Source organism: Oncorhynchus mykiss, chromosome 11, assembly GCF_013265735.2.
Source record: "Oncorhynchus mykiss isolate Arlee chromosome 11, USDA_OmykA_1.1, whole genome shotgun sequence".
Classification (NCBI taxonomy): Eukaryota; Metazoa; Chordata; class Actinopteri; order Salmoniformes; family Salmonidae; genus Oncorhynchus; species Oncorhynchus mykiss.
The window spans coordinates 43,432,563-43,445,285 of NC_048575.1; the positions used below are offsets into that span (position 1 = coordinate 43,432,563).

At 40.0% G+C, this 12,723-nt stretch overlaps 1 protein-coding gene across 5 annotated transcripts in view; it reads right to left on the reverse strand.

Annotated features, from left to right (window-relative positions):
- Positions 1–12,723, reverse strand: part of edil3a (EGF-like repeats and discoidin I-like domains 3a) — a 247,730-nt gene that overhangs the window by 49,350 nt on the left and 185,657 nt on the right. For all 5 annotated transcript variants that reach the window (XM_036935506.1, XM_036935509.1, XM_036935507.1 and 2 more), the window contains 3 exons: positions 11,679–11,834; positions 9,847–9,991; positions 9,430–9,614 (listed from right to left, as the gene is read on the reverse strand). In XM_036935506.1, the coding sequence (XP_036791401.1) occupies positions 9,430–9,614; positions 9,847–9,991; positions 11,679–11,834 (486 nt within the window). The remainder of the gene's footprint in view (positions 1–9,429; positions 9,615–9,846; positions 9,992–11,678; positions 11,835–12,723) is intronic.

A 12,723-nucleotide genomic window follows, 5' to 3' on the forward strand; every position in this document is an offset into this window, starting at 1 on the left:
TGAGATTTCTTTAGTTGATCATTCTCAAATATTTACATTTTTTCATGGTGCACAGGACACCCATCTGATTTGTGACTGTCTCAGTGGACTAATCCATTGCTGAGGCCACAGGGATAGGACAGGCCATCCCTCTAAGACATGTGCTACTGAAACTGTATATGGTTGTATTATGTAAGAAGAACGAGCAACAAGCGTTGCCAAATTCCAGGATCTGTCAATAAATTCAATTTCTTTTCCAAAATCTCAGTAGCAAGATTTCCGGAATCAGGATTGAATGAGCAGGACATCCGGGATCCTCCAACCAGGACTTCTGGAAAACCAGGGAAAATATTTAAAGTTCACCCTGGGTAGAACTCTAATGAAATAATATTATTTTATAACAAATGTGCTTTCTCCCACATTGAATAGCTGTCGCTGTTCTGAAACATATTCTTCAGTGCAGAATTGAATTGGTGCCTTTTCCTAGAACATGTTTCTATGTGCATAATAGTAAAGTTATTAACAAGCATATTGGTGTTGAGAACAATGTGGCGGAAGCAGTATCATAGTGAGGAGACGAGGGCACGACAAAACCTATTCCCCTCAGGAGACTGAAAAAATTTGTCATGGGTCCTCAGATCCTCAAAAGTTTCTAAAGCTGTGCAATCAAGAGCACTGGTAGCATCACTGCCTGGTATGGAAACTGCTCGGCCGCCGAACGCAAGGCACTACAGACGGTAGTGCGTACGGCCCAGTACATCACTGGGGCAAAGCTTCCTGCCATCCAGGACCTCTATACCAGGCAGTGTCAGAAGAAGGCCCCTTTGCTACCGCATGGCAAGTGGTACCGGAGCGCCAAGTCTAGGTCCAAGAGGCTTGTAAACAGCTTCTACCCCCAAGCCATAAGACTCCTGAACATCTAATCAAATCGCTACCCAGACTATTTGCATTGCCACCCCCCTCCCGCCAATTACACTTCTGCTACTCTGTTGTTGTCATCTATGCATAGTCACTTTAATAACTCTACCTACATGTACACTACTGTTCAAAAGTTTGGGGTCAGTGCACTTAAAGCATCAGACATGCTCAGTGCATATAGTTGATTTGATTAAAACACATAGGATATGTCTATACACTACCGTTCAAAAGTTTGGGGTCACTTAGAAATGTCCTTGTTTTTGAAAGAAAAGCACATTTTGTCCATTTAAAATAACATCAAAATGATCAGAAATACAGTGTAGACATTGGTAATCTTGTAAATAACTATTGTAGCTGGAAAGGGCGGATTTTTAATGGAACATCTACATGGGCGTACAGAGGCCCATTATCAGCAACCATCACTCCCGTGTTCCAATGGCACGTTGTGTTAACTAATCCAAGTTTATCATTTTAAAAGGATAATTGATCATTAGAAAACCCTTTTGCGATTACGTTAGCACAGCTGAAAACTGTTGTTCTAATAAAGAACCAATAAAACTAAACTTCTTAGGGATAGCCCTCTTTTTTTCAATTTTCATCTAAAACGACATACCCAAATCTAACTGCCTGAAGCTCAAGCCCTGGAGCAAGGATATGAATATTATTGGTACCAATCGAAAGGAAACGCTTTGAAGTTTGTGGAAATGTGAATTGAATGTAGGAGAATATAACACAATAGATCCTTTAGAAGAAAAAACAACAATTATTTAGTACCACCATCTTTAAAATGCAACAGAATTGTCCCAGTTCTAGCCACTGCTCTGGTTGTAATTTCCATCTACACTGCTGCCATGTTGTGGACACTATGTGCAAAGGTTCAGATGGATAACTTGATGTATGAGCGAACTACATGACATTTAGTGTGAAGTCACCCAGGTAGCATTTGGCAAATAGTGAAGGATACATTTGCTTTCATATGACATTTTTCTGCAAGAATATTGTCAAATCTGTATACTTGGATTTTGATTTAGCTTTTCCAGTATTAGTAGCCATATTATAAGTTCAACATTTGCAAAACAACCAGATTTCATATCTTCATAACTAATATTCTTATAATTGTTGTCCAAAAGTGAAAGGCATGCTGTTGTACAAGGTTAGTAGCTACATTTTGTGACAGATACAGGGTTTCCGGATACTACCGTAAAGCCCAGCTCATTGGCTATCTTGCTAGCTTCGTTTGACCCCGAATGGTGCTTCTTTGAAAAAGTTAGAGTCGTTCAAGTGAAGACCGCCCGTGTCATCGGCATGCCATGAAGGGTTCGCTCTCTGACCGAATATGGTGTCCTATAGGATATACTACACCCCTAATGAAATAGTGAAGTCTTGTTACCTTCTAAGATCTCTAAGGAATAGCTACGAATGTGATTTGACTCGCTGAAACAATGTTTAGGGTGAGATTTTCACAGATTCCTTTCTTTGCAAATTAAACGAGTGGAAATACAAAATCGATCGTGCATGCTATATGGACCTTTTTACGATATGAAAAATGATTTTATCTAGCAAAACAACACTTCATGTTATCTCTGGGACCCTTTGGATGTTAAACCAGAGCAAGATTTCAGAATCTAAGGACACATTTCACCTTCAGAGGTGAATTTATCAATTAAGTAGATAATTAATATAATTGGGCCTGATGTGACTGTTTTTAGTCTTTGCAGTAATAAAGGCGTTGCTGTGAGGAGGCAGAGTCATTATATCATTTAATTTGGTATTGTCCATATGTAGCTCATTTTTGGTCACAGGTCCAGGAAGGCTGAAGAATTGCAACATTTGCCTAGAACTAATGCTACAGATAGCAATACTGGGTGATTTGAAAAGCCATAGTCAATCAATCAATAATATAATAATTATTTTAACAAAAATGTTTATTTTTAATTTACAATCTGTAGAATCTATGAGAATAGGAAGGTTCAATTATTTTGTGAAGCATCACAGCACAGTTGAAAAATATATGGCAAATAGAAATCCGAAATGGATCATGTTGAGAGATAGATTGGAGGGGTTGAATGGAGCTGAAGGGTGGGACTATTAACAAGATAAACAATGTAAAGCATACGGTATCTGTAAAATGTATATAGATTCGGAACTTCTGTGAAATAGCATAGTTACAAATAGAAATCAAACTGGATGGACATCAGAAATAGAGGAAGGACTAAGAACAAACAAGAGAGAACTATTGTAAAGTAGACTGTCTGTAAAATGTGTATAAGATGTATAAATTGAAGGTAAAAGCAGAAGTGTTTATTAGTTTACTCCAATTGGGGGATTGGCGGTAGGGTTTGCGGGGAATAATAATAAAGGTATATTCTATAAAAAAGTAGGTATGTCTATATAGGTATGTATACATGTGTATTTGTATACATGCGTGTATGGTTATATATATTTACCAAAAAAACATGGGGATTGGAAATGATGCAGACAATTACATTGGAAGCAACATTCTTTCCGCAATATTAAGCTGATCCTCCCTCAAAAAAAATAAAAAAATAAAGGCTTTACATTTTTGTTGTTGATTTATAACAGACTCTATGGTAGACTTATCATTTATATAATGTTGTTTACACTGTTACAAACGGTCAGATGTGTTTTTATATTGTAAGCTACAACAACTAAGTCAAATGTATTCCATATTGGACTTCCCCTTTTCCTCCTGAGCAACCAGCAAACATTCCCCCATTTCAAATACATTTTTCACATCCTCCGCAACCATTATGCTGTCACATGTGTAACGGTGTTGGAGTTTGTTATAACACATTTTTTGATGTGATGATGAAATGCTATAGGTCAGGCCCTATTGGTCACGTGCATGTGATCCATACATGTGTCACTTAAAGAGAGCAAGGGACATCATGATAAACACTGTTGCTATGGTATGGTCCCTGGTCGCTGCAGCAGGGAGGAGAGAGAGAGAGAACGTGCGTGCAGGCGTTTTTTTTTACACAGTCGGGCTTGAGTAATTTGGGTCTTAATTATTTCATCAAACAGTGTGCTTAAAGTATCAGACATGCTCAGTGCATATACAGTTATCTTATTAAAACACATACTGTATGGTGTTTTTATAGGCATATGGAAATATACACGTTTTAACATTTGATTTTGTGGAAAGAACAGACATCTCTCGGTCAACCAAAATGGGGACAGCCTTACTTCCTACCTTGTAGGCTTGCCTAGTATCAAAGGCTTGGCACTAAACTCCTCCGTGTGATAAATATTACAATCGCCAAATGTCATTAAACTTTTTGGTGTTTTGTAACACATGAGAAAAAATATAGTAGACAGTTTCTGTCAGAAGTGATTGATGAGTTTGTCCTGTGTCCTGTGGTTGACCTGTTAATGACATCCTCTCCAGATGTTCAGTGTGTGATTATGTAACTTGATACTTCAACTAAACAGCTGCACTAAAACACGTTTGAAAGTATTGATGTGTTGTGAGCTTGTTGAAATTAAGGAAACATGTTTGAAGTAAAATATATTTGAAGTAAAAGTATTTTCTGGGGAGGCCTGAGTTTGAACTCTTTGAATAGTTGAAACAGCATTTTTGTAGTGAACTTATGGAGCTGCTGTGTAGTGAGATTGTGACCCCTTGTAGAATTAAATGGAAAAAGTAATTTCCGGTTGGTCGGCCTTAGTATATGTCTTAGACTTACTTTAGACCTAGTCCTGTGAACACTACGAGTGACAAGAAACCTCGAGAGATAAATCACAGAAAACTACAGTAAAAATGTCTCCTGCTCCAATTATAGGTGTATTGTGTCCTTCATGTCTGGGGTGAAAATGACATAACCATCAATGCCATTCTTTGTAATGCACCTGATTAGTTTTAATGGTGTGGCCATAATGGTTACATTTTCCAAACGGACATTCAACAGTGAAGATGTTCTCACACAGCTGCCTTAACACCTCTTTTCAGTCAAAAAAAATGAGCTTTTCTCCTGCGTTTCACATGAGAAAATGGCTTAAGCTAAGTCTTGCTCTATGTCAGATTGAACAGGCCCTGAGTGGAACATCACTGCATGGATACGCATTGAAAGAGGAAGTCTGCGGACAAGATTATTTGAAAGCCATACGATTCTCTTCAGTAGTGTATAGTCCAGACTCCTAAGTGTACATTTTAGGTTATTGAATTCAGAACAACGCAAATGCCACCAAATCTGTTTGTTCTTATGTATTTCCATAGGTCAACTACTTTCTGCCTGTCTTTAGCTTCAGGTTGCGAGATTGGTTTAAGGTGCTTGATATGATGCGGTTTTTCCACCATCGTGAACATTTACGAAGATGGTCCCATCTCAACATCAACCATTCAGAGGAGACTGCATGAATCAGGCCTTCATGGTCGAATTGTTGCAAAGACACCACTACTAAAGGACACCAATAATAAGAAGAGACTTGCTTGGGCCAAGAAACACAATCAATTGAAATTAGCCGGTAGAAATCTGTCCTTTGGTCTGATGAGTCCAAAATTAGTGTCTTTCTGAGATGCAGCCGCCGTGTTTTTGTGAGACGCAGACTAGGTGAATGGATGATCTCCGAATGTGTGGTTCCCAGCATGAAGCATGGAGGAGGAGGTGTGATGCTGTGAGGGTGCTTTTCTGGTGACACTGTCTCTGATTTATTTAGAATTCAAGGCACATTTAACCAGCTTGGCTACCACACCATTTTGCAGCAATATGCCATCCCATCTGGTTTACACTTAGTGGGACTATCATTTGTTTTTCAACAGGACAATGACCCAAAACACATCTCCAGGCTGTGTATGGGCTATTTGACCAAGGAGAGTGATGGAGTGCTGCATCAGATGACGTGGCCTCCACAATCACCCAAGCTCAGTTGGACCGCAGAGTGAAGGAAAAGCAGACAACAAGTGCTCAGCATATGTGGGAACTCTTTCAAGACTGTTGGAAAAACATTCCTCATGAAGCTGGTTGAGAATGCCAAGAGTGTGCACAGCTGTCATCTAGGCAAAGGGTGGTTACTGTATATAATTAAATTTGGAATTGTTTAACGTTTTTTTTGGTTACTACATGATTCCATGTGTTAATTCATACTGTAGTTTTGATCTATTCACAATTATTCTACAATGTAGAGTAGGTGTGTCCAAACTTTTGACTGCTACTGTATACAATTGCAGAGATACAAACACACCTCAGATATACATAAACAAATACAAAAAAACCTCCAGATGAGCATGAGGGGGGAGTACAAATCTTACAAGCTTGTTTGGCTGGTCTGTAGCTTATTATTTGGATGTTTGACGCTGCTGGTGAACCATGATGTGCAGGCATAATCAAAATGAAACTGGGCTAGCACACTTGCCAGAGTCTTTGGGAGAGTCTATAGTTAGGTTTCGATCCAATTGGCGACAGATTATCATGTGAATGTGCATTTTAGTTATCTTCAGGGAAATTTGGTGCCAGACAACGGGACCATGAAGATTTAAATTTACCGGACATTTGAGTAATTCACTAGACATCCATACGCCTTCAGATCCGACCTGGCTTAGCCAGCAGCATCAATAAATTTGGGATATTGGCCAAATGAACAGCCTATAACAGCCTATAACAACTGAAAAAAAAACACTATTCTTTGGGTTTCAACGTGTAACATATGTAAAAATTTATAGCCTACTTTTTATCTTTTTTTTAGGCTACTTTCCTAAAACAATAATTGTCTACCTCAAGGTTCAGCTGTCAGAGATTTGAGCACTCAATGTACAGTGCCTTGCGAAAGTATTCGGCCCCCTTGAACTTTGCGACCTTTTGCCACATTTCAGGCTTCAAACATAAAGATATAAAACTGTATTTTGTGAAGATTCAACAACAACTGGGACACAATCATGAAGTGGAACGACATTTATTGGATATTTCAAACTTTTTTAACAAATCAAAAACATAAAAATTGGGCGTGCAAAATTATTCAGCCCCTTTACTTTCAGTGCAGCAAACTCTCTCCAGAAGTTCAGTGAGGATCTCTGAATGATCCAATGTTGACCTAAATGACTAATGATGATAAATACAATCCACCTGTGTGTAATCAAGTCTCCGTATAAATGCACCTGCACTGTGATAGTCTCAGAGGTCCGTTAAAAGTGCATAGAGCATCATGAAGAACAAGGAACACACCAGGCAGGTCCGAGATGCTGTTGTGAAGAAGTTTAAAGCCGGATTTGGATACAAAAAGATTTCCCAAGCTTTAAACATCCCAAGGAGCAATGTGCAAGCGATAATATTGAAATGGAAGGAGTATCAGACCACTGCAAATCTACCAAGACCTGGCCGTCCCTCTGAACTTTCAGCTCATACAAGGAGAAGACTGATCAGAGATGCAGCCAAGAGGCCCATGATCACTCTGGATGAACTGCAGAGATCTACAGCTGAGGTGGGAGACTCTGTCCATAGGACAACAATCAGTCGTATATTGCACAAATCTGGCCTTTATGGAAGAGTGGCAAGAAGATAGCCATTTCTTAAAGATATCCATAAAAAGTGTTGTTTAAAGTTTGCCACAAGCCACCTGGGAGACACACCAAACATGTGGAAGAAGGTGCTCTGGTCAGATGAAACCAAAATGGAACTTTTTGGCAACAATGCAAAACCTTATGTTTGGCGTAAAAGCAACACAGCTGAACACACCATCCCCACTGTCAAACATGGTGGTGGCAGCATCATGGTTTGGGCCTGCTTCTCTTCAGCAGGGACAGGGAAGATGGTTAAAATTGATGGGAAGATGGATGGAGCCAAATACAGGACCATTCTGGAAGAAAACCTGATGGAGTCTGCAAAAGACCTGAGACTGGGATGGAGATTTGTCTTCCAACAAGACAATGATCCAAAACATAAAGCAAAATCTACAATGGAATGGTTCAAAAATAAACATATCCAGGTGTTAGAATGGCCAAGTCAAAGTCCAGACCTGAATCCAATCGAGAATCTGTGGAAAGAACTGAAAACTGCTGTTCACAAATGCTCTCCATCCAACCTCACTGAGCTCGAGCTGTTTTGCAAGGAGGAATGGGAAAGAATTTCAGTCTCTCGATGTGCAAAACTGATAGAGACATACCCCAAGCGACTTACAGCTGTAATCGCAGCAAAAGGTGGCGCTACAAAGTATTAACTTAAGGGGGCTGAATAATTTTGCACGCCAAATTTTTCAGTTTTTGATTTGTTAAAAAAGTTTTAAATATCCAATAAATGTCGTTCCACTTCATGATTGTGTCCCACTTGTTGTTGATTCTTCACAAAAAAGAGGGGGCCGAATACTTTCGCAAGGCACTGTATGAGGACATTGTATGCATAGGCCTATAGGCTTAGTTGTCCACTGTATGATATTAATATATATACATATAAAAACTAATATGTAGTTTTTTTTTATATATAGCCTATATATATAGCCTATATAAAGGAAGAGACGCTAAGGCCTAACCCCAGAGAGATAGAAACCCTTTGAATAAAACATTCAAATCACAGGGCTTTTGCACCGTTATTCAAATTACATTTTTACTGCAGCCTAAAATAGAATTTTGTACTGGCTTGAAAACAATAATGAATTATTAAATTGCATTGTGGTGTTCTAGGCTCGTCTTGGTAGGATCATTTTAGTGTCCCTAAACAACATCAATAGGAGAGCTTTATAGAGCTGTGTTTCATGTCTTTACTTTTCTTTCATGCGTAATGATGAATGTGGCCTCCGCTGCCTATCAGCTATTCCTATTGAAAATGTATGCAGCTTGAATGTTTGTATGATTGCTAGTTAGCTTATTGCAGATCTGGACAAACGATCCACCAATCACTATTGTCTCTATGAACGGTGGATAGAGGGCGGGTTGGACTGTTAGACTGATCGACTATACTGACCTGTGGTAAAGTAAAAGTTAGCACACAGAGAAGTGTAGTGCATAAGGGAAGTACCAAAACACCTTGATATAGAGGCTCATGCAAGCAGATTAGGAAATGTAGCTAAAATGGAAGAAATTATATAGTAAAACCTGCAACTGTTGAATGTAAACGAGGGGGGGGGGGGAAACTCACTTACCCTCCCCTGTGCCCAAGAAGAAAAAAAACAACCCTACCCAAAGCAACAAAAAGTTTGATAACCCTCCTCTTTTTTGGACCCCCCCCCCCCCCCCCCAATCTGTCCCTTACTCATTGTGTATTTATTCCTTGAGTTGTTTTTATTATTACTATTTCTATATTTTTTCCTCTCTGCATTGTTTATGAAGCATGCAACAAATACAATTGGATTTGATTTGATCCCTTTATGGATCAGAAGCACTGAATATAATACAATATGTCATAAGTTCCTTTACGCAAGTTTCTGCCCCCCAAAAATAAGTTATTAATTTGGGCCAGGAGTTTTTCATGACCATGTGACTAGGCTATTACATCAGTCCTCTGTTTTTCCTGGTAATGTGGCCCGGGGAGAAACTCATGTTCCTATGTTTCCTTAGACAGGGGAAGAAGGGGAGTAGCTTCCTACCTGTAGCCACTGCGATTGGTCACTGTGTCCAGACGTCCAGGCATTGACCTTGCCCTGTTTGTCAAGACGGGCCTTGCCGGGCTCCCAGGTGAACATGTCCATGTTGAGTGTTCTAAAGAGGCTGGACGCTGTGACCTGGTAGTCCTGGATGTGGCCAGACTTCATCCCCATGGGCTCAGAGCAGCCTGGAGAAACAAACGAGTTACTGGACACAGTCCTTTTTACAAAGGCAGAAAACCTAAAATACTCAATTTTATTATACTCAATGGTGCCCACTATTGTAATTATTGAGTAATACAGAAACTTCCTGGATTCTGATCTGAAAGGCAACTTCTACCTACAGCTTTGAACCTCTAGTCGTGATTGTGTTTGAACCCATAATGGTTACGGTCAAGACTTTATAGAACTGGGACCCACCTGTGAGCTCACAGCCGAGCAGCTCCATGCGCAGGGTGCAGTGTCTCCTACAGACCTGGGGGTAGATGCGCACGTACTGTGCTTCAATGGGAGGGGTGAAGGAGTTGGCAGAAGGAGCGTTGTTCTCCACATTTCCACGGAATATCTGAGTAGGGAAATTATATGAGAGACAAAGGGTTAAAAGGGGATTAGAAGGGGGGAGAAATGTGTTTATCTGTCAATGTAAGAGTCTCTCGCAGTGTCTCTAGTGTCTATTCGCCCCTCAACAAATTGCTGCCATTCAAGGTCAATTAGCTAGAATTATAAGAAAAATAAGATGGGTATTTATAAGCAATTACACGCTCATACTGTATAGACTGTTTTAAAAAACTACCCCAGAAATAACTTATATAGTGTTTCAAAGAGCCCTCTGAGGTAGAAGTCTTCACAGATTCACCAGTATGGATCCAGATTTCAAAATACACGTATCAAGTATGTGCAATTTTAACTGACTTGTCCGAGGAACCCATACAGATCAGAAAGCTGCTGCTGCAGTAGAGAGAGAGAGAGAGAAAAATATATTGTATCATTTATGCTGCTATCCTTTGCTTTTCACGAGAGTGGAGCATGTAGCTTTTTGGTGTTGTTGGCCAATCCTAAATCAACAAAGCGGCAATAGGATACAGTAATGAGACTCCATGTGGGACTAAAGTTAGGAGATATCTTAATCAATGGAAGATGGAACTAAAATTATAGGCTACAACGACCAAGGGCCAACAGGTATACTGCTACTTTATATTCTGAATGGAGTTGTTGTTTGTAATTGCTGGATGAGAACGTGCATGCAGCCTCAATTAGCCTAGCAAGCTAGCTATCTTAACTAGCTTCTCCCAGTTTGATGCAGTCAAGACAGGCACCTACTACGTAATCATATTGGATGATAACCCAGCTGTGGCAGCTATTAATCTACTGTAGCACGAGTCGGCTTAGTTGGTTGCCTTCTCTCATCTCTCCCTTCCTCCTCCCTGTTCCGTGTCACTCGCTCACACCTCTCTTTTCCTCCTCTCCCTCGCGCATTATCAGCTCCAGATTATAAAGTAGTTTACAATTGACTTTACTGCTGCTTCGCTCATTCGGACCGGGTCTGGATCCGACCAGGTATATACGGAATGGGTCTAGTTGTCCATGGATCCATCCGGAAGGGAAAGCCCCAGGTTAATTTTGGAACTGGTCCAAAAACTTAGACCCACTCCGAAATTAACCTGGGGCTTTGGGCCCGTACTGAAATTTGGACCCGTTCCGAAATTAACCTAGGGCTTTCCCATCAGGACGTATCCGAGGACAACTAGACTCTGAGGTGAAGGAATGTTTGTGTGTTTGTTAGGAATGCAGCTGTCTCTAGATGAATTCAGGACTCAAAAGGGTGGTCCCTACAGGTCAGAGCATCACTGAGTCTAAGCTCTCGCTAGCATGCTCTTACAGTCAGAGCTACCTCTCAAAGATCTCAGGGAAGAAAATTAAGAACTGGATTTTGAGTTCAGTCTCCCACCCCAATGCTCTGCATGCTTCATTAGTTTTAGAGTTTTAGAGTAATAGCAAATCAGAGAATAAAATGTGCTTTACAGACTTCAAGGCTTCAAATAGTATACAAAATCAATCTAAAAGTCATTAAAAAAGAGGGGGGTAAGTGTCAGGAAGATACTATCAGTGTGAGCCGGCTAATTAAAAAGCCACCTCATCATGTCCTCCACTCTGCCCTAGACTTGGTGCGTGGCCTCCATTTTCTGCGTCCGTGCGTGCAGGTGTGTGTGTAAAACAAAGATAAATAATGTGTGTGTGTGTGTGTTTCTCACCATGTCCTCATCTGTGCCCTTGACTTTGTATGTCCTCCAGGTCTTGCCATCGTCACTGGAGGCCACTTTGTAAGACTTGACGTACTCTGGGCTGCCGATACGCTTTGCACCCTGGGTAATTAGTCCTGTGACCCGCATCCTCCTCTGTAGGTTAATCTGTGGGGGAAAAAATGAATAAAAACAGCAATCAAAAACCTTGTTTGTGTGTGTTTGTGTGTGTGTTCGGGATATTATATTGTTTCATTTAAGTGATAATGCCAGAGAATCCGATGTTTGGAGAATATATTGGCACAGGTGTTGTTAAGCCTGAGATGAAGTCGAGGGCCAGCATTATCATTTTTATACAACAGGTTGCCAACATATTCAAATAATGATTGACAGATTTTCATTAAAAACATCATTTTGATGAATTTATTCATACTACTATTTCATCCTTCCACAAATATAGGGTTGCTAGGTACTTGACCCAGTCTTTCAGTCTTTTTGTATCTACAGACATGACCCAGTTGTTCAGTCTTTTTATTCTGTATCTATGGATGCGACCCAATCATGCTTTTTAAATGTTCCATTGTCATACTGGCTGGCAACGTTCTTATCCCTTGCTTGCTAGCTAGCCAACTATGCCTAACTTACAGTCACATCTAAAAGAAATGAGAGATGATGTCGAGATAATGTCTCGATTTTTATAGTGGAGATCAAGTTTATAAGTAGCCTGGCTGGGCTGATGAGACAGTGGATTGCTCAGTCAGATGGAACACAGTAAATAGGCATTTTAACGTCATATATTTAGCCGGTGGCAACTTGTGGAATAGACATCTGCTGGAATGTGGTTTTATCCAATAAGCATTCAGGATTAGACACACCCGTTGTATAAACTAACACAATTGGTCAGATTAAGAGATTTTAAGTAATAAAAAAAATAATAACAATAGCTGTCAAAATGACTGAACACTTGTTTTCAAAATTCCAGCATCCTCCCCTTGTGTATAATGACACAGGCATTTTTTTTTATGTTTTATGAGATTGGCGAACACATTGGGAGGAA